This window comes from Hyperolius riggenbachi, chromosome 5 (assembly GCF_040937935.1).
Source record: "Hyperolius riggenbachi isolate aHypRig1 chromosome 5, aHypRig1.pri, whole genome shotgun sequence".
In the NCBI taxonomy this organism is placed as follows: Eukaryota; Metazoa; Chordata; class Amphibia; order Anura; family Hyperoliidae; genus Hyperolius; species Hyperolius riggenbachi.
Window position 1 is genome coordinate 68,504,554 of NC_090650.1, and position 25,600 is coordinate 68,530,153.

Below are 25,600 nucleotides of genomic sequence, written 5' to 3' on the forward strand. Positions count from 1 at the left end.
ACACACCACACACACACACACACACACTCACTACACACATCACACACACACACAATCACACACTCATCACACACACACACACACACACACACACCACACACACACACACCACACACACACAACCCCCCCCCCCACCCCCCCCCCCACCCCACCCCACCCCCCCCACACACACACACACTCATCACACACACAAACTCACACATACAGGCACACACACACACACATATACAGATACACACACACACATATACAGATACACACACACACACACACACACACACACACACATACACACACACATACACACACACACAGACATACAAACATCACTCACATACACACATTCATTAATGTACATACTTTCATATTAAAGCCTTGCACACACACTAGATCATTCACGGCCCAAACAATCATTTTGAGAATCTAACATCTATACAACTGCCCAGTTGCTTCCCCTAGTGACTGTTTATTGATCTGTGACAAGAAACTAATGAGTATGCATTGGCCTTAATTCACTAAGCATTACCCATTCAGTAATGTGGAAAACTGCTGATTTTACTGCTCACCTTGCCAAATGCCAATCCACTAAACCTTTTACCGCTATGAAAAGTAACATTGCAGACTAGTGAGGTAAATTAACGACTCGTGCGGTAAATATCTCAAGAAATGTCAAGAAATTGCAATTCACAAAGATTAAAGCATGCAGTAAATCGAGCAAAAGTGTTTGGTATTTGCCTCCAGTCCTGACCAGCCAATAACTCACACTCTTCATGCTGTAAAATTGACAGATGTAGCAGACAGCCAATAGGGCGAGCGACACAGTCTTTCTTCTCTCCCTATTTGATACGATACTCTGGACTTCAGAACGAAAGAGCAGGAGAAGGACACATTTAAAAAGGCTTTTCTGCATGCCTTTAGATGTGCATAGCTATACACTGGTATAGAGAAGCACTCCCTGTGGTGGCTGCAGTACACCTAAAAGGAGGCCAGGGATGCACACCGCTTGTGGGAACACTCACAGCTTCCTGTCTGACCTGCTCCACAGCTGGTGAGACTTACGGTGCAGGGGCATGTTTTTTCGGTAAATTACAGAACTTCTAGTACATAAGGGAAATCTTAGTTCTTTTTGAAAAAAGTGTAAAATAGCGAATTAGATATTTTACAGACCAGATTTACCATAAGGCACTGTAGGCATGAGCCTACAGGTGCCTGATAACGGAAAGGCGGCTCACTCCACTCCCCCAGTGCCTTTCTTCCTCCCTCCTTCCCTATGCAGAGTGCTGAGCAGAGTGTAAATGAGAGTTTACTCACTAATCTCTCGGCATTCCACTGATGAGATCTCTGTTCAGTCTGGGGCATCCTTAATACTGAGGTAACTCTAGCTATCTAATACTTAGGGGCACCTCTAACTACATAATATTGAGGGTACTACTAGATACCTAATACAGTAGAGTCCCTTTATAGTACACATGGGACCAGGAAAAGTAGTTTACTGTATCAGAAGTTTACTATATTAGAATTGGTCATACATTGTATATTTATACAGATGCATTTGTTGGGACCTGAGGACTGAGTTTACTCAATTCAGAGGTTTACTATATCGGAATTTACTAAAACGAGATTCTACTGTACTAAATGACACCTGTAGCTACCTATAACCACTTGTGGTACAGATTGCTGGGGGGTTGTAGGTTCATGGAGGGTGAAATCTCAGTACACCATTGCCTATAGGCTCCTGTAAATTAAATCCGGGCCTGATTGAGGCCATTGTCTTTTTTTTTGTACTCAATACCACCAGTCGTGTCTCCTCCCCTATCCATAGAACAACATGCTGCTCAACAATGCCAAGCAGCATTTCTGTACAGAACTCAATCACAAAACTGCAACCTTAATGATCATTCAATAAAGGATGAGAGAAATTTACCATGTGCACAATACTGAAGAGGGAAAGAGTCTGAGGTCAATGGACCTGTAGATGTATTGCTTAATTTAAACATATAGGTAAACAACAATGGGTCTGACTCTGACTTAGCTCACCAGATGCTCAGTGCCATGCATTTTTTAAGAGGCGCCATGAAGGTATGTAATTGCTGGGAGGTGGCTGAGAGTAACAATAAGGCCCAGTGCACACCAAAAACCTCTAGCAGATCTGCAAAAGGCTAGAGGTTTTTGAAGCAAATTTCGGAGTGATTCTAGGCATGTTTAGAGAGGTTTTCTAAACATGCCTAGCGTTTTTTGGAGCGTTTTTGTGTAGCAGATTTCAAATATTGTTACAGTCAAGCTGTTAATGAACAGCTTCTGTAACAAAAATGCCTGGAAAACCGCTCTGATCTAGTGTTTTTCAGAGTGGTTTTCCACTTTCCTATACTTTAACATTGAGGCGGAAACGCCTCAGAAATCTAAAAAATGCTACAGCCCCTGAGTTTGCATTTGTGGAAAAAACGAACCGCTCTGATGTGCACCATCCCATTCACTTGGTTTTCCCCCTGCAAGCGCTTAAAAAAGCGCTCCAGAACCGCTCTGGTGTGCACCAGGCCTGAGGCTGTTCCGATGCAGTTTTTACTGTCACTAAGGCCCTGTTCACACTTGCGGTTTAGTAAAAACCGCACCGGATGTCCGGACCGCACCGTATCCGGACCGGACCTGATCCGTACGGTTCCTATCCGGATCCGGTCCGGATCCGGTCCGTTTGCATCCGGTTTCCGTGCGGTGTGAACACGGTTGCGGTCCGGATCCGGTTTCTTAAGGAGATAACATCCTGTAAATACCTGGGGTCTGGGAGGTCAGCAGAAGGGTCTGGGGTCATTGTTGGAGACAGGTGGACGTGTGGAGACCATCCGTGGATACTGCGTGTGACCATCCGTGTGGAGACTGCAGTTGGGACCATGGATCCAGGCATTTTTTACTCGTAAACCTGGGAATTCTCTCCTTCCTGTTGTTCGCCTCCTTGTCAGACATATCAGACATGTTGCTGCCAAAAAGAGCTCCAGCATGAAATCGCTGCTGCCCCACTCTTTGAACGCTGGGCCCATGTGGTCCCCATCCAAAATGCATAGGAAGTGGGGTAGAACGTCCGGTTTTTGTAGCCAGTGTGTTGTGCGCTCTCCGGCTCTCATTGCTTTGTATTGGCCGGATGGTGCAGTCCGGCTCCACTCCGGATACGGCTGCCGGAGGAGCCGGACCAAAAAATAGCGCATGTTGGAACGGACGCCGGAGTCCGGATCCGGTCCGGCTCCGGTCCGGCTCCGGTCCGGCAGAATGGACGCATGTGAACGGACGCATAGGCTTTCATTGCTATGCCGTGCGTCCGTTCCGTCCGTTCTGCAAGCGGTCCGGCTCCGGCACGGCGATTCCGGATGGCCACCGCTAATGTGAACCGGGCCTTAGGAGAGGTGGTGGAGGTTGAGCACACTTTTAAAGGACCCCGAGGTGTGAGACCTATGGAAGCTACCATATTTATTTTCTTTTAAACCATGCCAGTTGCCTGGCAGTCCTATGGAAAGATTTCTGGTCAGAAGGGTCTAGATCCTACACCTGAAACAAGCATGCAGCTAATCTTGCTAGATTTGTCATAGACATCTGATCAGCATGCTCTTTCAGGGTCTATGACTTAAAGTATTAGAGGTAGAGTATTAAAGTATTAGAGGTAGAGGATCAACAGGACAGTCAGGGAAAGTGCATGATTTAAAAGGAAATAAACATGTCAGACTCCATATCTCTCTCACCTTGGGTTCCCTTTAAATCAGCCATGAGCCAAGACGCTATCACAGTTTATGGTTGTTGGATAGTGTAATGGTTAAGGGCTCTGCCTCTGACACAGGAGACCTGGGTTCAAATCTCAGCTCTGCCTGTTCAGTAAGCCAGCACCTATTCAGTAGGAGACCTTGGGCAAGTCTCCCTAACACTGCTACTGCCTATAGAGTGCGTCCTAGTGGCTGCAGCTCTGGCGCTTTGAGTCCGCCAGGAGAAAAGTGTGATATAAATGTTCTGTGTTTGTTTTGTTTGATCTTGGCCAGAGACAGATCTATGATAGACAGTAGGGATGTGTTACAGTTTAGCTAGGTAGATTTTAGGTAGATGCACTTGTTGGGCCTGATTCAATTCAATTTTTCTTCTAGGAGATCATTTTTTCTCTTCTGTTTAAAATAACTTTTCAGCACTCTACCAAAACATAGGATAAAAAGTACTGTCAAAATTATTCTGAGTATTTTCTTGCTTGCTGGTGGCTTAAGAGGTATTTTTTTAGTAAGATGTGAAAATATCACCTAGGAGAAAACTTAAAGAGAACCCGAGGTGGGTTTGAAGAATATTATCTGCATACAGAGGCTTGATCTGCCTATACAACCCAGCCTCTGTTGCTATCCCAAACCCCCCTAAGGTCCCCCTGAACTCTGCAATCCCTCATAAATCACAGCCAAGCTGCTGACAAACAGCTTGTCAGAGCTGGCTGTGTTTATCTCTATAGTGTCAGTCTGCTGCTCTCCCTGCCTCCTGCAGAACTCCAGTCCCCGCCTGCATCCCTTCCCTCCCTGCTGATTGGAGGGAAGGGATGGGGGCAGGGACCGAGCTATGCAGGAGGCGGGGGAGCAGCTGAGACTGACACTACAGATGTAAACACATCCGCACAGCACAGCTGTGATTTATGAGGGATTGCAGAGTGCAGGGGGACCTTAGTGAGGTTTGAGATAGCAACAGAGGCTGGGCTGTATAGGCAGATCTAGCCTCTGTATGCAGATAACATTCTTTAAACACACCTCGGGTTCTCTTTAAGAGAAACACCTTGTAACACATCATAATGAGCGTGAACTGCAATGGGACTGCCCTACTTACTGAAGTTGCGAGCTTGATAACCAGAGCCGGGACAAGGCCCTTCAGCACCCAAGGCTGAGACACCAAAGTACACCCCTCCATCCCTCCCACCCCCTCCGTCACACACTGATTGCTATTAGATTAAGAGGCACCCCATGGCCCCCAACACCTCCAAAACCTTAATCTGTAGTTATCTGACTTGCAGTCACTGCCATGTATCTTCTTTCCTTAGTTATCTCTGCTTCAAACACAATAGGGGAATGATAGCAGAGCGAGCTGTGGTCCTACACTGCGCCCTGAGGCGGGAGCCTCTCTTGCCTCTGCCTTAGTCTGGCCCTGATGATAACCCCCTTTATCTCCATTTGCACCCAGTGGCATAACTACAATTCATGGGCCCCCAGCAAAACTTTGATGGGGCCTTTGAATGTTCACCAACCCTTTGTAACCTTCAGAGCCTGGAGGCCCATCTCACAAGGCTTATAAAAACAAGCGTGGCCATCATCATCTTCACGCCCATAACAAGTGTAGCCACAAAACACCTGATCTGACGTATAGTCCCCTGTATCTGAGGAGGGGAAGACTAGTAGTTGGGGTCCCGTACAGCTCTAGGCCCCCCTACGATTCACACTGTGCTCGTTGCATAACACACGTCTTATAATGAGTGTGAACTGGAATGGAGGGTGGACATAGAGGTTAATTCACAGCCGGCATGCAGCGAGTTAGAATAACGCGACCCGTTACATCACAGAAGTGGGAACAGCACTATAAAATTGTATGGGCAGTAAGCTGGCATGCAGAATTATTCTGCAATGCTACAGATGTAGTGCGAAAGGGCCCTAATGGAAGTTAAAAAATCCACATTTGCTGCACCCCAACCATACTACCAAAACTGCCCTACTCTCTCCCCTTCTGTCCTACTTACTGAAGTAGTGAGCATGATAACCCCCTTTATCTGCATTTACAACCACTGGTGTAACAATTAATTGGTCCTCCAGTGAAACTTAGTTGGGCCCCCCAATGTGCACACCCTTCCCCTTGCCTCCCCTTGGTGCCCTCCACTGCCTTGAGGCCCATCTCACAAAGGTCATAAAACAAGTGTAGCTATAATGATCTTCACACCAATAACAAGTGTAGCCACCAAAACACCTGATCAGAGGAAGGGAAGTTTAGTAGTTGCCCCCCCCCCCCCCAGCTCTGTGGCCCCCCTGCGATTGCTGGTGCTGCTTCCTTCTAGTTACGTCCCTGTTTGCAACTAAAGCAATTGCCCCTGCTACCCATCCCTGTTTCATCTCATGCCTATGCTATCACTTTGCCACATTATTTCTTTTCTACTTCACAAGTAGGACAGTTAAGAAACGGAAAAAAAAGAAACCAAGCCCTCGTCATCTGTTTTCCCTTTTAGACTTATGGAAGTGAAGCTGTAAAATAAACTTTACAAGATAAAATATTTTTTTCTCGAATGCATTACTGGCAGAGACTAATGCTTCACTCGAAGAGCCTACCGCCCCTCCTTTTAAATCTTGTCCCAAGGGAGTTGTAAGTCATCTTTCTGTCATTGTTTAATCTAAATTATTAGAGCGTATTAAGTTTGGTGTCCCATAGATACAAAATGGATTATCCATCCTATTCTACTGTTTAGCCTCAATCTTTTTTGCATGTAACTTAAGCACAGTCTGACTGAGTAGTTTCCATGCAATAATAGCAATATCAGAAAGAGTAACTCCATGTGCAAGGAGGGACAAGGCACCCAGAAGTAGATAAAAAAAGAGTTTAAAACGACTAAAAGGAAAAAAGGAGGTGGCTTATCTCAATAATGACAGTTCATATAACAATGAATTTCGTTTTGCGCTTGCAACGTGTTTCATGAGACTGTGCCCACTTCCTCAGACCAATTAAAGGGAACCTTAACTGACGGGGGGTAAAGAGTTTCACTTACCTAGGGCTATTACCAGCCCCCTGCAGCAGTCCTGTGCCCTCGGAGCCACTCTGGAATCCTCCGGTCCCCCGCTGTCACTTAGTTTCATTTTTGACGACTCACCAGTCGGCCGGCCGCCATGCTTATTATTGGACGCATTCTCTACTGCAATTAGCGCATTCTGCACGCGTAGATATGTGGCAACGCATATTTTTGTATGCATTGCGGTCCGCAACATCGCTAATTGCAGTAGGGAATGCGTCCAATAATACGCATGGCGGGCGGGCGGCCGACTGGTTAGTCGTCAAAAATGAAACTATGTGACAGCGGGGGACTGGAGGATTCCAGAGCGGCTCCGAGGGCACAGGACTGCTGCAGGGGGCTGGTAATAGCCCCAGGTAAGTGAAACTCTTTACCCCCCGTTCAGTTAAGGTTCCCTTTAAAGTGCCTCCAAAAGGAAGTTTGGAGCAGAGAAGATCAACAAGGCACTAATGTTTCCAACTTGATGCATTGTGATGCAGTTTTGTTGGTAGGTTGCAATCGAAAAAGTCAAATGCAGATGCTGCAGATTTGAATTGGTACAAATCCAAGCTGCATAGAAATTGCTACAAAATCTGCATCAACTTGGATGATGTAATTCATGGATCATCTGTACTTTAGAGAAGGAACATTTCCATGACCTCTTTTCCTACGAGCAGAACCAAGTACAATATTTATGCTTTATTTTCTGTACAGGCACTCCATTGAGAATTGTAATAGTTTATCCATGTTGGAACTCCGCTTTAACATAAATAATTAAAACAAAAAAAGTTAAAGCTATCAATTTGTGACCTTCCAAACATTTCACATTTATACAAAATAAATTCCCTGAAAACCAAGTTGTTTCCATTTACCCTAATAAGAATGTTGTCTGAAATAAAAAACCTTCACTTAACTCAACTCAGCCAACTTTCTGCCCACTAGAAGGTTGTGTATAAAAACTTATGTATTTACAATATTTCCTGCTGTTGAACTTCCAGTCTTTTGGCTTTGAATCAGATACAGCTTTTACATTTGACTTTGCTTTGTTCTCTCTACACAGCATTTTAAAGTTATTTTTAACCCATCGGATTGCCAAATTGCTGTTTTATGAAGTGTTTGCCTTTCAGAGCGTTGTCACTACAAGTTAATAGGAACACAGGGATTCCTGCAAAAAGTCATGTACTGTGTCAACAGTTATGTTTCACTTAGGAAAAAAAGTGTATATTCGCTAAACTGTGTTAAAACTTACATGTACAGACAGTTCACGTAAACTTTACTAGACATTGGACAGATTACTTAACGCACGTTATGCAATTAGCATAAGACTACGCTCAGTGGCGTACCTACCACAGGGCTGCAGTTGCTCACAGCACCGGGTGCAGCCATGGCTAGGGGTGCCACTGTGGTGCTCAGTCACTGTGTTCTTCCAACTGGGACCTTTTTTTTAATAGTTCGGGCAACATTTCGGAAAATAGCAGCAGGCAGTGCAGGGGGGCTGTACTACTTCCTGCACTAGATGTAGCACTCCTCCCCCTTCCTGTCCCATGTGCAATGTGTCTCCTCACTCTCTGCACACAGCCTGCAGTGAGTGAATGTGCAGAGCAGCAGGGTGAGTAGAGAGAGTGATTGCTGTGCTGTAGCTGGGACATTAGCAGATAGAGGTAGCAGGATGTCTATAGTGCTTCAGAAATTGCTTGTCATTAGTAGCCAGGGCTGAATTTACCATAAGGCACTGCAGGCATGTGCCTACAGGCTCCTGATGATGAAAAGGCGATTAATCCCCTACCCATGTGCCTCCCTCCTGCCTTACCTATTACAGAGTCCCAAGTGGAGTGTAAATGAGAGGTTACTCACCCAGGTCTCAGCATTCCACTTACCAAATCACCCTTCAGTCAGGGGCACCTCTAGCTAATTAATATTGAGGGCATTTCTGGCTACTAATGCTAAGGGACACCTGTAGCTACCTATGATGGGCAAGGGAATAAGGGTGGAGTGACAGCTGGGACAGGCAGCACACTTGCAGGCAGTTCAGGTGGGGTGTGTAGGCTCATGGAGGGTGAAATCTAAGGTAATCTTATCTTTTCCCAGCTCCCCCTCCCACCCTGTTGTTTTCCCCCATGACTCCACAAAATTTACAGCAACACACGTGGCCGGGAGGAGGGGGTTGTCTCTGTAAATAATCAGCACCGGGTGTCAAATTCCCTAGGTGCGCCACTGGCCATGCTCACACTGGGACATTGTATGAAAGGACAACTGAAGTGAGAAGAATATGGAGGCTCCCATATTTTTTTTTTTTTAAAGAATACCAGTTGCCTGGCAGCCCTCCTGATCTATTTGGCTTCAGTAGTGTCTGAATAACACCAAAAACAAGCATGCAGCTAATCTTGTCAGATCTGACACTAATATCAGAAACGCCTAATCTGCATATGCTTGTTCAGGGGCTATGGCTGAAACTATTAGAGGCAGAGGATCAGCAGGATAACTGGTATTGTTTAACCACTTGCCGACCGCCCACAGCCCATGGGCGGCGGCAAAGTGGACGCCTTAAGGACCGCAATACGCCTGACGGCGGCGGGTCCTTAAGGCGTGTCCGGGGAGCGATCGCGTCATCTATGACGCGCGCTCCCCGCGGCGAAAGGTCCCGCCCACCTTGCCCGATACCCCGCCGGCCAATTAGCAGCGCCGGCGGGGTTTAAAAATACGTTCTGGCCAATAGTATTGTATAATACACTTTGTTTACGTAACAAAGTGTATTATACAGGCTGCCTCCTCCTCCTCTGCACGCATCTTCGCACGGATCTCGGAGGAGGAGGCAGCCCTGTTAGAGCAAGCACAGAACAGGTTTTTTACACCCACAGACCCCCCGATCGCCCACCCCAGCCTTCAGAACCCCCCCTGACCACCCCAGCAGACCCAAGTTTGCACCCAAGCACCCCCTAATAAACCTATCAATCACCCCCTGCCACTATCTGCCGACGCTATTATTTAGATTAGGTCCCTAACTGCCCCCTAGGGTCCCTTGATCACCCCCCCCTACCCTCAGATCCCCCCAGACCCCCCCCCAGCCCCCCACCCCTGTATACTGTATACTGTACTGCATCTGCCTCACCCACTGACCACCTGTCTATCACCTGTCTGTCACTTGTCTATCACCCCTTGTCACCACCACCCATCAGAGCAGACCCTAAACTGTCCCTTGGGGGCACCTGATCACCCACCCAGACCCCCAGATTGTCCTCAGACCCCCCCCCTGATAACCTCCCCAGTGCATTGTTTACATCTATTCTCCCCTGTAATCACTCACTGACCTCCCATCGGTCACCCCCTGTGTCTGCCACCCATCAGATCAGGACCCAATCTGCCCCGTGCGGGCACCTAATCAACCCCCCTCACCCTCAGATCGCCCTCAGACCCCCCCCCCCCCAATCACCTTCCCAGTGCATTGTATTTGATTGTGCTGTCATATTGTGCTGTCATTGTATTTGATTGTCCCGTAATTGTATTTGATTGTCCCGTGATTGGCCTGTGATTGTCCCGTGATTGGCCTGTGATTGTCCCGTGATTGGCCTGTGATTGTCCCGTGATTGGCCTGTGATTGTCCCGTGATTGGCCTGTGATTGGCCCGTGATTGGCCTGTGATTGTCCCGTGATTGGCCTGTGATTGTCCTGTGATTGTCCCGTGATTGGCCCGTGATTGTCCCGTGATTGGTCACGTGATTGTCCCGTGATTGGCCTGTGATTGTCCCGTGATTGGCCTGTGATTGTCCCGTGATTGGCCTGTGATTGTCCCGTGATTGGCCTGTGATTGCCCCGTGATTGGCCTGTGATTGGCCCGTGATTGGCCTGTGATTGTCCCGTGATTGGCCTGTGATTGTCCCGTGATTGGCCTGTGATTGTCCCGTGATTGGCCTGTGATTGGCTTTGATTGTCCCGTGATTGGCCTGTGATTGTTTCTGATTGCTTCTGATTCCCCACTCGCCACCACCCCCCTGTCACTATCCTAGTGATCTAAAAACAGTGATCAGTGGAAACTGTCACTTTTTTAGTATCACTAGTGTTAGCAGTTAGGCCAGTTAGCTAGGCCCCTTTGTTAGTGTCAGTTAGTGCTCAGCCCACTGCACCACAGTCACTAATTAGCGTCATCACTGTCGCTAATCAACATTGTTACTATATAGTATCTGTAAGTGATCATTACTGATCGCAGTCAGATCTATTAGGGTCACTAGGATCCACTAAAAAACGCAGTGTTTGCCCGATCAGGTCTGATCGCTCGCCTGCACTTGCGTTCAGCCCACCCCACCGCAGTGACACAATTTTTTTTTCTGATCACTGCAAAAACCACTGTACACTAGCTGTGCACTGTAAACATCAGTTTTGATTTTTTTTTTAATCAAAACTCAGTGATCACAGCTTTCTACCGCTCAAATACTCCCTTTCGCTAAGTAGGTGCTCTTTTTTCTGGGTAGTCTCAGAGGAATACCCCCTAAATTTAGCAGTCCACCATGGCAAAAAAGGGGTATTCCGATGATGAGGTTCTCAGGTACATGGCCCAGTCGGATGAGGACGATTGGGACGAACCATTCGACGAATCATCTGGGTCAGAGTTTGTACCTGAATTGAGCAGTGGCTCACTGACCGATAGTGATGACGAGGTTGAGGTCCCGGCTAGAGCCAGCCGTACCACACCCCATGTCGTTGGACCGCAGGTGGCGCAGGATCAGCCTCAAGGGCAGCAGAGTGGTGCTCGTGCTGGTCTGAGATTTCATGGTGGGGCAGGCAGCACAGCATCTCCTGGACCTAGAACCAGTACTTCCGTACACCCTGGTGAAGTGGCGAGCACCAGCGTGGAAGTTGAAACTGGTTCGGTGGCACGTGTAGTAACACCCCAGTCGCAGCCATCAAGTAGACGGGCCCGTACTACCCCTAGTTTACCAGAGGTGCTGGCAAATCCAAATTGGCAATCCCCTGATACCGCCGCACCCGTACTGCCCCCTTTCACCGCCCAGTCTGGAGTCCAGGTGATGACAGATAATCTAGGATCGCCCCTAGACTTTTTTTATCTGTTCATCACCCAGGATCTCTTAGACCTAGTCGTGGCAGAGACCAACCGTAAAGCCACACAATTTCTAACCGCCAATCCGAATGTCTTCCTTGCCCAGCCATTTCGGTGGAAACCAGTCCAAGTTTCCGAACTTAAAATTTTTTTGGGCCTTCTCTTAAACATGGGTCAAATCAAACAAAATGTGTTGCGGTCTTATTGGTCTACAGACCCATCACAACATGTTCCCTTGTACTCTGCTGCCATGTCCAGGACACGATTTGAGAACATCCTGCGCTTCCTGCACTTCAATGATGATGAAACCTGTCATGAAAGTGACCACCCTGCTTTTGACCGGCTCCACAAAATGCGGCCCCTCATAGACCACCTGTCATCAAAATTTGCAGATGCTTATACCCCTGAACAGCAAATCTGCGTAGATGAGTCCCTCATACGTTTTACCGGGCGCCTTGGCATCAAACAGTACATCCCAAGCAAGCGCGCCCGGTATGGGGTGAAACTGTATAAGCTCTGTGAAAGGGCCACAGGCTATACATCTTATTTTAGAGTCTATGAGGGAAAAGACTCCAAATTGGAGCCGGTCGGATGCCCTGACTACCTGGGGAGCAGTGGAAAGGTTGTGTGGGACTTGGCGTCACCCTTGTTCCAGAAGGGGTACCATCTTTATGTGGACAATTACTACTCAAGTGTGGCCCTCTATCAGCACTTAAAGTTAGAAGGAATCCGATGCTGTGGCACCGTGCGGCATAGTCGCCGGGGCTTCCCCCAACGGCTCATTACCACCAAACTTCAACGGGGGCAGAGGGCCGCATTGAGTGCTGACGACCTGCTCGCGGTGAAATGGAAGGACAAGAGGGACGTTTACTTTCTGTCCACCATTCACGCAGACACGACAGTCCAAATTCAACGGCGAACTGAGGTCATTGAAAAACCCCTTGTCGTCCACGAGTATAATACCAACATGGGAGGGGTGGACTTCAATGACCAGAGGTTAGCGCCCTATTTACTTTCCCGCAAAACAAGGCGCTGGTATAAAAAAGTGTCCTTTTATTTAATTCAATTGGCAGTTTACAACAGCTTTGTTCTCTACAGTAAGGCTGGGAGAACTGGATCGTTTCTACAATTTCAGAGACAGATCACTATGGAACTCCTGTATCCAGGAGGTGCCCGGGCCCAACCCCAAGATGCAACTAGCAGGCTGCATGGAAGGCATTACGCCTATCCGATTCCAAGTACCCCAGGTCACCGAATCCGAAGAAAACGCTGTCGTGTCTGCAGCAGGGCTGGAACAAGGCGTGACACCACTGTTTATTGTCCCCGCTGCCCTGACCAGCCTGGACTATGCCTAGGGGAGTGTTTTGAGAGGTACCATGAGCAGGTACACTATTAGAGAGTAGGGAACTACAGACACAGCGGTAGGCACACAAGGGTCTCTCAGTGCTATTTCACACTGCTGCGATGCGTTAGGGCAAAATGCCTAGCGAAAGTCACACTTTGCGGTCCCCCCCTACGCCGGAAGTGCTTGACTTAACACTAGTGCATGCCTACGTTACTGCGTGGCTTCTGTGGCAATTTCGATCGGCCCGGAAGTCATGTTAGTCTATGGCGACGCAGTTCATTACTAGGCCGAATGCTACTCTTGTGGTATTCCCTGAAGGTCTGTTTTGGACGATACGGTGCGGCGGGCTCGACCCACCGGATATGTCAATATGCAGTGTGAAACCAAACATCTGGTTTTGAGAGAGCGTAATACACAGGGCTGCCAGAAACCTCTCCTTTCACTTGGGACAAAATGCGTAATGTACTTCGCCACAACTCTGTGCGATTTGCACTTCGCACATTGTCCCATGGGGGAGGAGAGGTTTGTCCTCGGGAGGTAAGTTAAAAAAAACAAAAAAAAACAAAAAACAGGTAAGCAAAGAAGCTAATGTTTAGTTTGCAATGTTAAGGTTTTTATTAAAAAAGTTCAGTTTATTAATGTTAATGAAGTAATTGCTTTGCTGCTTGCCTGTTTTTTGTTTTTTTTTGTATTTTTTTTCCTTTTTCCATCCAATAACCTTCCAGGTGGACCGAGCGAACGACTAACCAGCTGCAGCACTGATGGTGCATCCTGACAGAACATTGCGCGTCTGTCAGCTTACACATAAGTCGGTGCATGCAGCGCTGCAGGACGAGATTTCTCCTCCGCAGTCAAAAAGATACGTTTGCCGAGGCATATGGGCCGAGGAGTGGTGTTGGGGATTCATATGCTTTGGCAAACACTTTGTATCAAAAAAGAACTCTGGCAATGATTTGTTCATCCACATCGATCGGTGTGAATGGATAAATCAGGTTTGCCAGGGCATACGAGCTGGTGGGTTTGGATTTTTGGGGCGGCAGCTCCTATGTCCTGGCAGACGCCTTCTCCTCCTTTTTGTATTGTTTTGTCTTTTTTCTTCTCTCTTTTTTCTATCCAGACCGACCAATCAGCTGCAGCACTGATGGTGCATCCTGACAGAACAATGCGCGTCTGTCAGCTTACACATAAGTCGGTGCATGCAGCGCTGCAGGACGAGATTTCTCCTCCGCAGTCAAAAAGATACGTTTGCCGAGGCATATGGGCCGAGGAGTGGTGTTGGGGATTCATATGCTTTGGCAAACACTTTGTATCAAAAAAGAACTCTGGCAATGATTTGTTCATCCACATCGATCGGTGTGAATGGATAAATCAGGTTTGCCAGGGCATACGAGCTGGTGGGTTTGGATTTTTGGGGCGGCAGCTCCTATGTCCTGGCAGACGCCTTCCTCTTTTTTTTTTTTTTTTTTTTTTTCTCCAAAATTTTTTGGCAGATATTTTTTCATCCACATTGATTGATTGTTTGACGTTAATTTTTCCTTTCAGCCCACAGTGCATTACCCTTATGCCCAATATAAGGAGTATAGCAGAAACTCCTAATACTGGCCATACATGTAATGATTGCAGAGACCCTAAAATGCCAGGACAGACCCCACGAATGATGCCATTTTGGAAAGAGGACACCCAAAAGTATTCCGTGAGGTGCATGGTGAGTTCATAGAATGTTTTATTTTTTGTCACAAGTTAGCAGAAATTGTGGTTTTGTGGTTTTCTTTTGTTTTTTCACAAAATGTCATTTTCCGCTAACTTGTGACAAAAAATAACATTTTCTATGAACTCACCATGGCCCTCATGGAATACCTTAGCGTGTATTCTTTCCAAAATGGGGTCATTTGTGGGGTTTGTTAACTGTCCTGGCAAGTGGGCGGGGTGCTAAATTTTGAGCACCCCTGTAAAGCCTAAAGGTACTCATTGGACTCTGGGCCCCTTAGCGCAGTTAGGGTGCAAAAAAGTGCCACACATGTGGTATCGCCGTACTCGGGAGAAGTAGTACAATGTGTTTTGTGGTGTATTTTTACACATACCCATGCTGGGTGGGAGAAATACCTCTGTAAATGACAATCTTTTGATTTTTTTACACACAATTGTCCATTTACAGAGTTATTTCTCCCACCCAGCATGGGTATGTGTAAAAATACACCCCAAAACACATTGTACTACTTCTCCCGAGTACGGCGATACCACATGTGTGGCACTTTTTTGCACCCTAACTGCGCTAAAGGGCCCAAAGTCCAATGAGTACCTTTAGGATTTCACAGGTCATTTTGCGGAATTTGATTTCCAGACTACTCCTCACGGTTTAGGGCCCCTAAAATGCCAGGGCAGTATAGGAACCCCACAAATGACCCCATTTTAGAAAGAAGACACCCCAAGGTATTCCGTTAGGAGTATGGTGAGTTCATAGAAGATTTTATTTTTTGTCAAAAGTTAGCGGAAAATTGATTTTTATTGTTTTTTTCACAAAGTGTCATTTTCCACTAACTTGTGACAAAAAATAAAATCTTCTATGAACTCACCATACTCCTAACGGAATACCTTGGGGTGTCTTCTTTCTAAAATGGGGTCATTTGTGGGGTTCCTATACTGCCCTGGCATTTTAGGGGCCCTAAACCGTGAGGAGTAGTCTGGAAATCAAATTCCGCAAAATGACCTGTGAAATCCTAAAGGTACTCATTGGACTTTGGGCCCTTTAGCGCAGTTAGGGTGCAAAAAAGTGCCACACATGTGGTATTGCCGTACTCGGGAGAAGTAGTAAAATGTGTTTTGGGGTGTATTTTTACACATACCCATGCTGGGTGGGAGAAATAACTCTGTAAATGGACAATTGTGTGTAAAAAAATCAAAAGATTGTCATTTACAGAGGTATTTCTCCCACCCAGCATGGGTATGTGTAAAAATACACCCCAAAACACATTGTACTACTTCTCCCGAGTACGGCGATACCACATGTGTGGCACTTTTTTGCACCCTAACTGCGCTAAAGGGCCCAAAGTCCAATGAGTACCTTTAGGATTTCACAGGTCATTTTGCGGAATTTGATTTCCAGACTACTCCTCACGGTTTAGGGACCCTAAAATGCCAGGGCAGTATAGGAACCCCACAAATGACCCCATTTTAGAAAGAAGACACCCCAAGGTATTCCGTTAGGAGTATGGTAAGTTCATAGAAGATTTTATTTTTTGTCAAAAGTTAGCGGAAAATTGATTTTTATTGTTTTTTTCACAAAGTGTCATTTTCCACTAACTTGTGACAAAAAATAAAATCTTCTATGAACTCACCATACTCCTAACGGAATACCTTGGGGTGTCTTCTTTCTAAAATGGGGTCATTTGTGGGGTTCCTATACTGCCCTGGCATTTTAGGGGCCCTAAACCGTGAGGAGTAGTCTGGAAATCAAAATCCGCAAAATGACCTGTGAAATCCTAAAGGTACTCATTGGACTTTGGGCCCTTTAGCGCAGTTAGGGTGCAAAAAAGTGCCACACATGTGGTATCGCCGTACTCGGGAGAAGTAGTACAATGTGTTTTGTGGTGTATTTTTACACATACCCATGCTGGGTGGGAGAAATACCTCTGTAAATGACAATCTTTTGATTTTTTTACACACAATTGTCCATTTACAGAGTTATTTCTCCCACCCAGCATGGGTATGTGTAAAAATACACCCCAAAACACATTGTACTACTTCTCCCGAGTACGGCGATACCACATGTGTGGCACTTTTTTGCACCCTAACTGCGCTAAAGGGCCCAAAGTCCAATGAGTACCTTTAGGATTTCACAGGTCATTTTGCGGAATTTGATTTCCAGACTACTCCTCACGGTTTAGGGCCCCTAAAATGCCAGGGCAGTATAGGAACCCCACAAATGACCCCATTTTAGAAAGAAGACACCCCAAGGTATTCCGTTAGGAGTATGGTAAGTTCATAGAAGATTTTATTTTTTGTCAAAAGTTAGCGGAAAATTGATTTTTATTGTTTTTTCACAAAGTGTCATTTTCCACTAACTTGTGACAAAAAATAAAATCTTCTATGAACTCGCCATACACCTAACGGAATACCTTGGGGTGTCTTCTTTCTAAAATGGGGTCATTTGTGGGGTTCCTATACTGCCCTGGCATTTTAGGGGCCCTAAACCGTGAGGAGTAGTCTGGAAATCAAATTCCGCAAAATGACCTGTGAAATCCTAAAGGTACTCATTGGACTTTGGGCCCTTTAGCGCAGTTAGGGTGCAAAAAAGTGCCACACATGTGGTATCGCCGTACTCGGGAGAAGTAGTACAATGTGTTTTGTGGTGTATTTTTACACATACCCATGCTGGGTGGGAGAAATACCTCTGTAAATGACACTCTTTTGATTTTTTTACACACAATTGTCCATTTACAGAGTTATTTCTCCCACCCAGCATGGGTATGTGTAAAAATACACCCCAAAACACATTTTACTACTTCTCCCGAGTACGGCAATACCACATGTGTGGCACTTTTTTGCACCCTAACTGCGCTAAAGGGCCCAAAGTCCAATGAGTACCTTTAGGATTTCACAGGTCATTTTGCGGAATTTGATTTCCAGACTACTCCTCACGGTTTAGGGCCCCTAAAATGCCAGGGCAGTATAGGAACCCCACAAATGACCCCATTTTAGAAAGAAGACACCCCAAGGTATTCCGTTAGGTGTATGGCGAGTTCATAGAAGATTTTATTTTTTGTCACAAGTTAGTGGAAAATGACACTTTGTGAAAAAAACAATAAAAATCAATTTTCTGCTAATTTTTGACAAAAAATAAAATCTTCTATGAACTTACCATACTCCTAACGGAATACCTTGGGGTGTCTTCTTTCTAAAATGGGGTCATTTGTGGGGTTCCTATACTGCCCTGGCATTTTAGGAGCCCTAAACCGTGAGGAGTAGTCTGGAAATCAAATTCCGCAAAATGACCTGTGAAATCCTAAAGGTACTCATTGGACTTTGGGCCCTTTAGCGCAGTTAGGGTGCAAAAAAGTGCCACACATGTGGTATCGCCGTACTCGGGAGAAGTAGTACAATGTGTTTTGGGGTGTATTTTTACACATACCGATGCTGGGTGGGAGAAATAACTCTGTAAATGGACAATTGTGTGTAAAAAAATCAAAAGATTGTCATTTACAGAGGTATTTCTCCCACCAAGTATGGGTATGTGTAAAAATACACCCCAAAACACATTATAGTACTTCTACTGAGTATGGCAATACCACATGTGTGGCACTTTTTTGCACCCTAACTGCGCTAAGGGGTCCAAAGTCCAATGAGCACCTTTAGGCTTTACAGGGGTGCTTACAATTTAGCACCCCCCAAAATGTCAGGACAGTAAACACACCCCACAAATGACCCCATTTTGGAAAGTAGACACTTCAAGGTATTCAGAGAGGGGCATGGTGAGTCCGTGGCAGATTTCATTTTTTTTTTGTCGCAAGTTAGCAGAAATGGAAACTTTATTTTTTTTTTTTTTTTTGTCATTAAGTGTCATTTTCCGCTTACTTGTGACAAAAAATAATATCTTCTATGAACTCACTATGCCTCTCAGTGAATACTTTGGGATGTCTTCTTTCCAAAATGGGGTCATTTGGGGGGTATTTATACTATCCTGGAATTCTAGCCCCTCATGAAACATGACAGGGGGTCAGAAAAGTCATAGATGCTTGAAAATGGGAAAATTCACTTTTTGCACCATAGTTTGTAAACGCTATAACTTTTACCCAAACCAATAAATATACACTGAATGGTTTTTTTTTTTATCAAAAACATGTTTGTGCACATTTTTCGCGCTGCATGTATACAGAAATTTTACTTTATTTGAAAACTGTCAGCACAGAAAGTTAAAAAAATCATTTTTTTGCCAAAATTCATGTCTTTTTTGATGAATATAATAAAAAGTAAAAATCGCAGGAGCAATCAAATAGCACCAAAAGAAAGCTTTATTAGTGACAAGAAAAGGAGCCAAAATTCATTTAGGTGGTAGGTTGTATGAGCGAGCAATAAACCGTGAAAGCTGCAGTGGTCTGAATGGAAAAAAAGTGCCTGGTCCTTAAGGGTTAGAAAGACTGTAGTCCTCAAGTGGTTAAAAGGAAATAAATATGGCAGCCTTCGTATCCCTCTCACTTCAGTTGTCTTTTAAGTCAGACAATATGATCACATTGCTAATGTGATGCAATTATATTATAATAGTACATGTACATGTGCATGTTAGGCTAAGTTCACAGTGGCCGTTGTGTTCCCTGTTTAGGTTGGTCAGAAATGCAGATTTTTAATTCCAATGGGATACCACATTCAGATAAGTGTCTTTCAGATTTCCGGCTTTCTAATTTCAGTTTTTTGCTAATACAAATGAACCACTTAATGACGAGCAGACTTATAAAAACGTCCTGCTAGAGCCTCTTAATGGCTCCAGGACGTTTTTATAAGTCAGACAGTGCTGCTGCCGCTGTGCGCGTGCGCATTCCTGCATGTGCACGTGCATTCCTGTGCGCGTGCACGTGAGATTAGTGAGGAAAAAAAACACCATCGAAAAAATACACCTTTATTTGCAAATAATACATTGTCACCGTACTTTGTACTAGGGACATCATTAAAATGTTGTGATAACCAGAACAAATAGGCAGATAAAACGTGTGGGTTTTAGGTACAGTAGCAGTGTTTATATTAAAACTGTAGGGGGTGAAATTGGAGAAATATTGTATTTTTTCATTTTTTCCTTGTTTTTCCCTTTAAAATGCATAGAAAATAAAGTATTTACTGAAAACAAATATCAAGCTATTGGCAAATGAAAGGGATGAGCACTGAAAGGTGAAAATCGCTCTTGTCTGTTAGGGTAAAAACCGCTTTGGGGTGAAGTGGTTAACAATGCAGTTAGTTAATTATACAATTTTTTTTTGCGGAATTCCCTATTTTTAGATGTTGCTATTATACGTAATCCGCATTTCCAGTTGGCAACCGCGGCACAATTCTGCATTCTCTGATTGGCCCAGTACTCCTGAGTCTTGTGAGTGGCCTAAAATGTCTTCAGTAGTTCGATTTCTGCGGTACAATACTGATTCTCTGCAGGGCCGGTTCAAGTAACAATGGGGCCCTAGGGCAAGATTAGCCTGGGGGCCCCCAACAGACACCACCAAAAAGCGTCATCAGAGGCCCTTTGTTGCAGCCAAATTTCCCTCCTGGGCCCCTGAGCTGGCTGCTGACCCTCCCCCAATCATCTCCCAACTTAACAGACTCTGCAGTGTTCCTGGGGAGCAACAGTTCAGATGGGGGAGGGACAATTTGGGGGCCCCTACAGGCTCTGGGGCCCTGGGGAAACTGCCCATTTTTTCCTATGGTAGCTCCGGCCCTGATTCACTGATTGGCCCAGTACTCCTGAGTCTTGTGATCAGCCTAAAATTTCCGACTCTTTGTAAGGTAGTATTTATGTGGAAGTCTCTACCCGCATACCAATTTCTGCATACTGGTTACCTCTGCGGAAAGCTGATTTCTGATCAGAGACTCGGAAATCAGAATTCTGCGGAATTCGGAAGCTCATTGTTATTCCCTATAGCAGCAGGAACACAGCGGATCAGGAAAGTAGTGGCGCCTGCTTTCCCCACGTTGCGTTGCATACATTGAAGAATACAGTAAATGAAAAGTATGCATCACTGTAGTGCAGCTAGCCACTCTAGAATGCGTCCGTTACGCAGCAGCGCAATGCGCCTTACAGTGCGATGCAGTGAATAATGCATAATGCGAGGCATGCTGTGGAGTATTGGACATTGTGAACATTTACAGCTACAGTGAAGCATACTTTCCATTTACTGCATACTTCACTGTATGCATTGCATCATTCCCTCTCCATTGCAATCCTGTTTTTACAAAGTGACTAGAACCGCCGGTGCTAATCGCGGGATCAGTGGAGCACTCGGTATTTGCAGGGAGCGGTGGTAATTAAATAGCGTTCACTATGCTGCACTACCCGCAACATAGTGTGCGCTGAGTGCCCGCTCCCCTGACTAAGCCTGATTATGCATGCTGTGCTGCCACTAGTGCGCATAGCATGCAAGCAATGACGATTAACTCCCCTGGCGGTATGAAAAATTCTGCCAGGGGGCAGCGCAGCAGTTTTTTTTTTTTTAAATCATGTAGCGAGCCCAGGGCTCGCTACATGATAGCCACTGTTCAGCGGCATCCCCCCGCCCGCTTCGATCGCCTTCGGCGATCTCCGATCAGGAAATCCCGTTCAAAGAACGGGATTTCCTGGAGGGCTTCCCCTGTCGCCATGGCGACGGGGCGGGATGACGTCACCGACGTCAGCGACGTCGGGACGTCATTGGGAGTCCCGATCCACCCCTCGGCGCTGCCTGGCACTGATTGGCCAGGCAGCGCACAGGGTCTGGGGGGGGGGGGGCGCGCTCCGCAACAGGTAGTGGCAATCGGGCGCGGGCTGGCGGTGATCAGTGTGCTGGCGCAGCTAGCAAAGTGCTAGCTGCGTCCAGCAAAAAAAAAATTATGTAAATCGGCCCAACAGGGCCTGAGCGGCACCCTCCGGCGGCTTACCCCGTGTCACACACGGGGTTACCGCTAAGGAGGTTAAGGGGCGTTAACCCCCCGACCGCCTAATGCTGATAGGCATTGGGAAGGTGGCAGCCCCAGGACCGCCTGGGGCGGGGTTTTACAGGGGATCACGCACGCCGATGTTTGCACATCCCTGCTGGATCAGTCTACCAGTGGTGATCGCCGCCAGCAGACTGTTAAACTATTTACATTGTACAGCGCTGCCCCCTGGAGAGGTTCTGATTGAAGCCCCCTCTCATAGGCTGATGCATATGAGAGAGGATCGCCGTGAACGGATGTCAGGGGAGGGAGGGGGGAAATAAAAATAAAAAAGAGAACTTTATAAAAAAATATATACATTAATAAATTAATAAAACAAAACAACACTGCCTGTAACAGCGATCAGAGCCCACCAACAGAAAGCTCTGTTGGTGGGCAGAAAAGGGGGAGAGGATTCATGTGTGTGCTAAGTTGTATGGCTTTGCAGCACACAGGTAAAGCTGCAGAGCACTAAATTGTAAAAATTAGCCTGGTCTCTAGGGGGATGTAAGCCTGTAAGTCCAGAACTGGTTTTTAAATAGCACAAGTAACAGGAGGTTACTAGCACTATTTAACTTAGTGAATAAACCCCAAAGTGTCATTAATATGCATGCATATAAATGTTGTAATCAGTCCATAAATCTGTCACCTGTGGTGTGTTTAACACCTAGACTGGTTCATAGCAACAGTATACGTTTTATATACCCCACTGGGGGGACTCGTGAGGTAAGTATAAGATGAGAGTGAAGTCACATGTGGGTAGAAGCGACCGTGAGATAGTCACTCACAAATCACCCCACATACAAGTACAGGAAACGTGACTCCACCTCCCTCGCCTCTTTAAAAGGGTTTAACTCTTTGAAACACTGCTAACAGATACTAGAGAGGATGTGATTCACCCCACAAAATACACACAAACAACCCTACATGTTTCACCCGAAAAGGGCTTTATCAGGGGTACACATTATTTACAGTGCAAGGTGTGAAACTCAAAACAAAATCAAAATCACCCCCCCAACTAAACAAATGCAGAAGCTGTTAGCAAAAAGCCCAAGTCAGAGCTGCAATTTAACACCTTCATAGCAGCTGTTTATTGACATGCAAAGATCGTTTTAATAGGATAACACTACACAATACTTGGGTATAACACTAATATATCATAGCAATTTTTTTTAATCAAAAGTGGAAATTTGCTAAAGCCATAAATAAGACCTAACCTTACAAAACTTCTTATCTTTACAAGCCAACCCACCCCAGATTATATTTTAAATTAGAACTTTGTGACTGAAGAGCTGTCGGAGGCGTTCTTTATGCAGGTTGAATAATAATGCTACTTGTGTACAAAGTTAATCTTATTATGGCTGATAATTATGCCCAACACACGTTAGTAAACTATAAATGGAAGGCAATCTACACAGCTTGACGCTGAATTATTCTCTGCTTGTTCTCTCAGCTTGCAGTACTGAGGTCGCCAATTAGAATCACAAACATAAACCCATCCAGTCATCAGTTCCCCCGGGGCCCACTGGCATGAAGTTTCTGTTCATATTCACTAATTCACATTATTGTAGAGGTGCAATAAAAATATGCAGCAGGTAGGAATATACATATATAACAAACTAATTATGTCAAAACTAGTTATTAATAAAATGGCAGTGTGGATAGAACAGCAGTAAAAAGTCATTGAGCCTTTATTAACAGAAGTCTAACCATGTAAGTATTAGACATTTGCATAAAATTTTATAATCCACCCAACTGTGAACGTTCTGTTTCTTGAAGAATGATGCATGAATACATCATTAATAACATTCATTACCATCCATATCTTTTATCCACAGGATGTTTAGGAGTGTGGGATAACATCACATGCTGGGACCATGCTAAATTTGGGGAGACAGTCACCCAGTCCTGCCCTTTAATGCTAAAGCATTTCTTCAGCAAAGAAGGTAAGTGATGCACAATGTGACATTGTAGTAAGAGTCAGAGAGGGGGCATTTATCAAGAGTGTCTGAGACAAAATATTAGTAGGTTTTTAGAAATCCATGCAGAACTGCCTCAGACATCCTAAGAAACCACTAAATAGTGCAGATTCCTTCTTAAACTGTCAGGAATAGGAGGAGTTAGGAAGGTCTCTCAGGCAGTGCAGCGTGTGAGGGAACTTGCTGTTGCTGAGGTAACCAACATGCCTGCTGAGTGAGGGGGAGGAGCCCTTCACAAATCACATCTAGCCTGCACTATCTGGAGAACTGCTATGAAGCACTTCTTAATCTGCAGCAGTTTAGGAATGGATTTGCACTGTTCTTAACTGTAGTGCAGCTCTAGAAACCCATGCTAAACTGCTACCATTACATAGGATTTAAGAAGTTTCTTACTATCATACAGAACAGTTCCTCTGCTGGGTAGAACAGTTTTAGAAGAAAAAACTGTTGGTAATGCTTTGATAAATCTGGCCCACAGATTTCCATATTTGTACTACTATCAATGGAGATATAAGCTCTTCTTCAATGACATCCTCATAATCACTTGTTTGACATGCAGTTCAGGACCAAACATGACCTGTACACCAGAATTATTTCACTATCTGCAAGTCTGTAATGACAGATAAGGAGCAAAGCCCAATGAAAAAGGAATGACCAACTAGTCGAAGGTCATCATGGTGCCTCAGTGGTTAGCACTCTTGCGTTGCCAGCCCCAGGTTCATTTGGGACTCTGCCAGTGCTGCTTACTCCTATTTGGAAGCTTAATGCATCCCATACGTGATGTAGCTCCCAAGTTATATAGCAGTGGTTATGGGACGGCAGGAGACAGACTACATGTGCCACCCCTGCTAAACACGTAATTGCATTATTATGTGAAACGGATGTCTCTTTCTAGGAGAAAGGAGATGGGGGCTGATTCATGAAACTGAGCTGCTATAGCAGCGCAAGCTCCATGACAGCACCATGAGCTAAATTCAAGGCTGCACGATACGCAAGGTCTTGCAGTGTAGCGTGCCTTCCTTAGTTACACATGCTGTTTACAAAGCAATGCGCGTTCCTTTAAATGCCGGTTGCTGCTGTGAAGTATCACGACTGCGTTCCTTCACTAGACCAGCTGCTCACAGCAGCAGCCGGCATTTAAAGGAACGCGCATTGCGTTCAGAATTCTGGGTACTGAAGGAGCTTTGATGAGCTGTGAGAGTTGTGAAAATGGTAATGAAGCAGACTCACTCTTTAAGCTAACTTCAACTGTTAAAGAGGAGCTGTCAGCCATACTATCTCAGAAAAAAACACATGTATAAGTAGATAAATACTTGCTTGTATTGCACTGTCCACATATTGCTTTTTGTGATTATTCTATAGTAAAAAAGAGAAAATCCTTCTTAGGATTCTCCTTCTTAAAGTGGAATATAACCCAGAATGTCTTCTTTGCTCTAATAGATGATTCACAGCATATTATATACAACCAGCATTTTTTTATTACTAGAACATCATTCAAAGGGTTAAACACAGGCTTTAGAATCTTCAGTTCCTGCACAGCCTGCCGCATCCCAATGTTAAACAATGTTATCTTGTGTTTACTTAATGTATCAAGTAAGGAATGTGACACATTCTCTGACTGTGGAGAAGCTCCCAGAGACAAAGAATCAAAGCCCGTCTGCCTGCCTGCCTGAATGAATGAGTAAAAGCAGTTATTAATAAAATGCAGAGTCAGCTCACAAAGCAAAAAACTGTACTTTTGGTAAGCTATAACTTATAAATGAATAATAATACGTATGGACAAATGCAAATATGATAACCGTATGGCATATAAAAAGTAGGAAAACATGTTT

General features: G+C 45.2%; 1 protein-coding gene across 2 annotated transcripts in view; it reads left to right on the plus strand.

Annotated features, from left to right (window-relative positions):
- Positions 1-25,600, plus strand: part of VIPR2 (vasoactive intestinal peptide receptor 2) — a 171,198-nt gene that overhangs the window by 57,330 nt on the left and 88,268 nt on the right. For both annotated transcript variants that reach the window (XM_068235839.1, XM_068235840.1), the window contains exon 3: positions 23,628-23,735. In XM_068235839.1, coding sequence (XP_068091940.1) covers positions 23,628-23,735 — 108 coding nt within the window. The remainder of the gene's footprint in view (positions 1-23,627; positions 23,736-25,600) is intronic.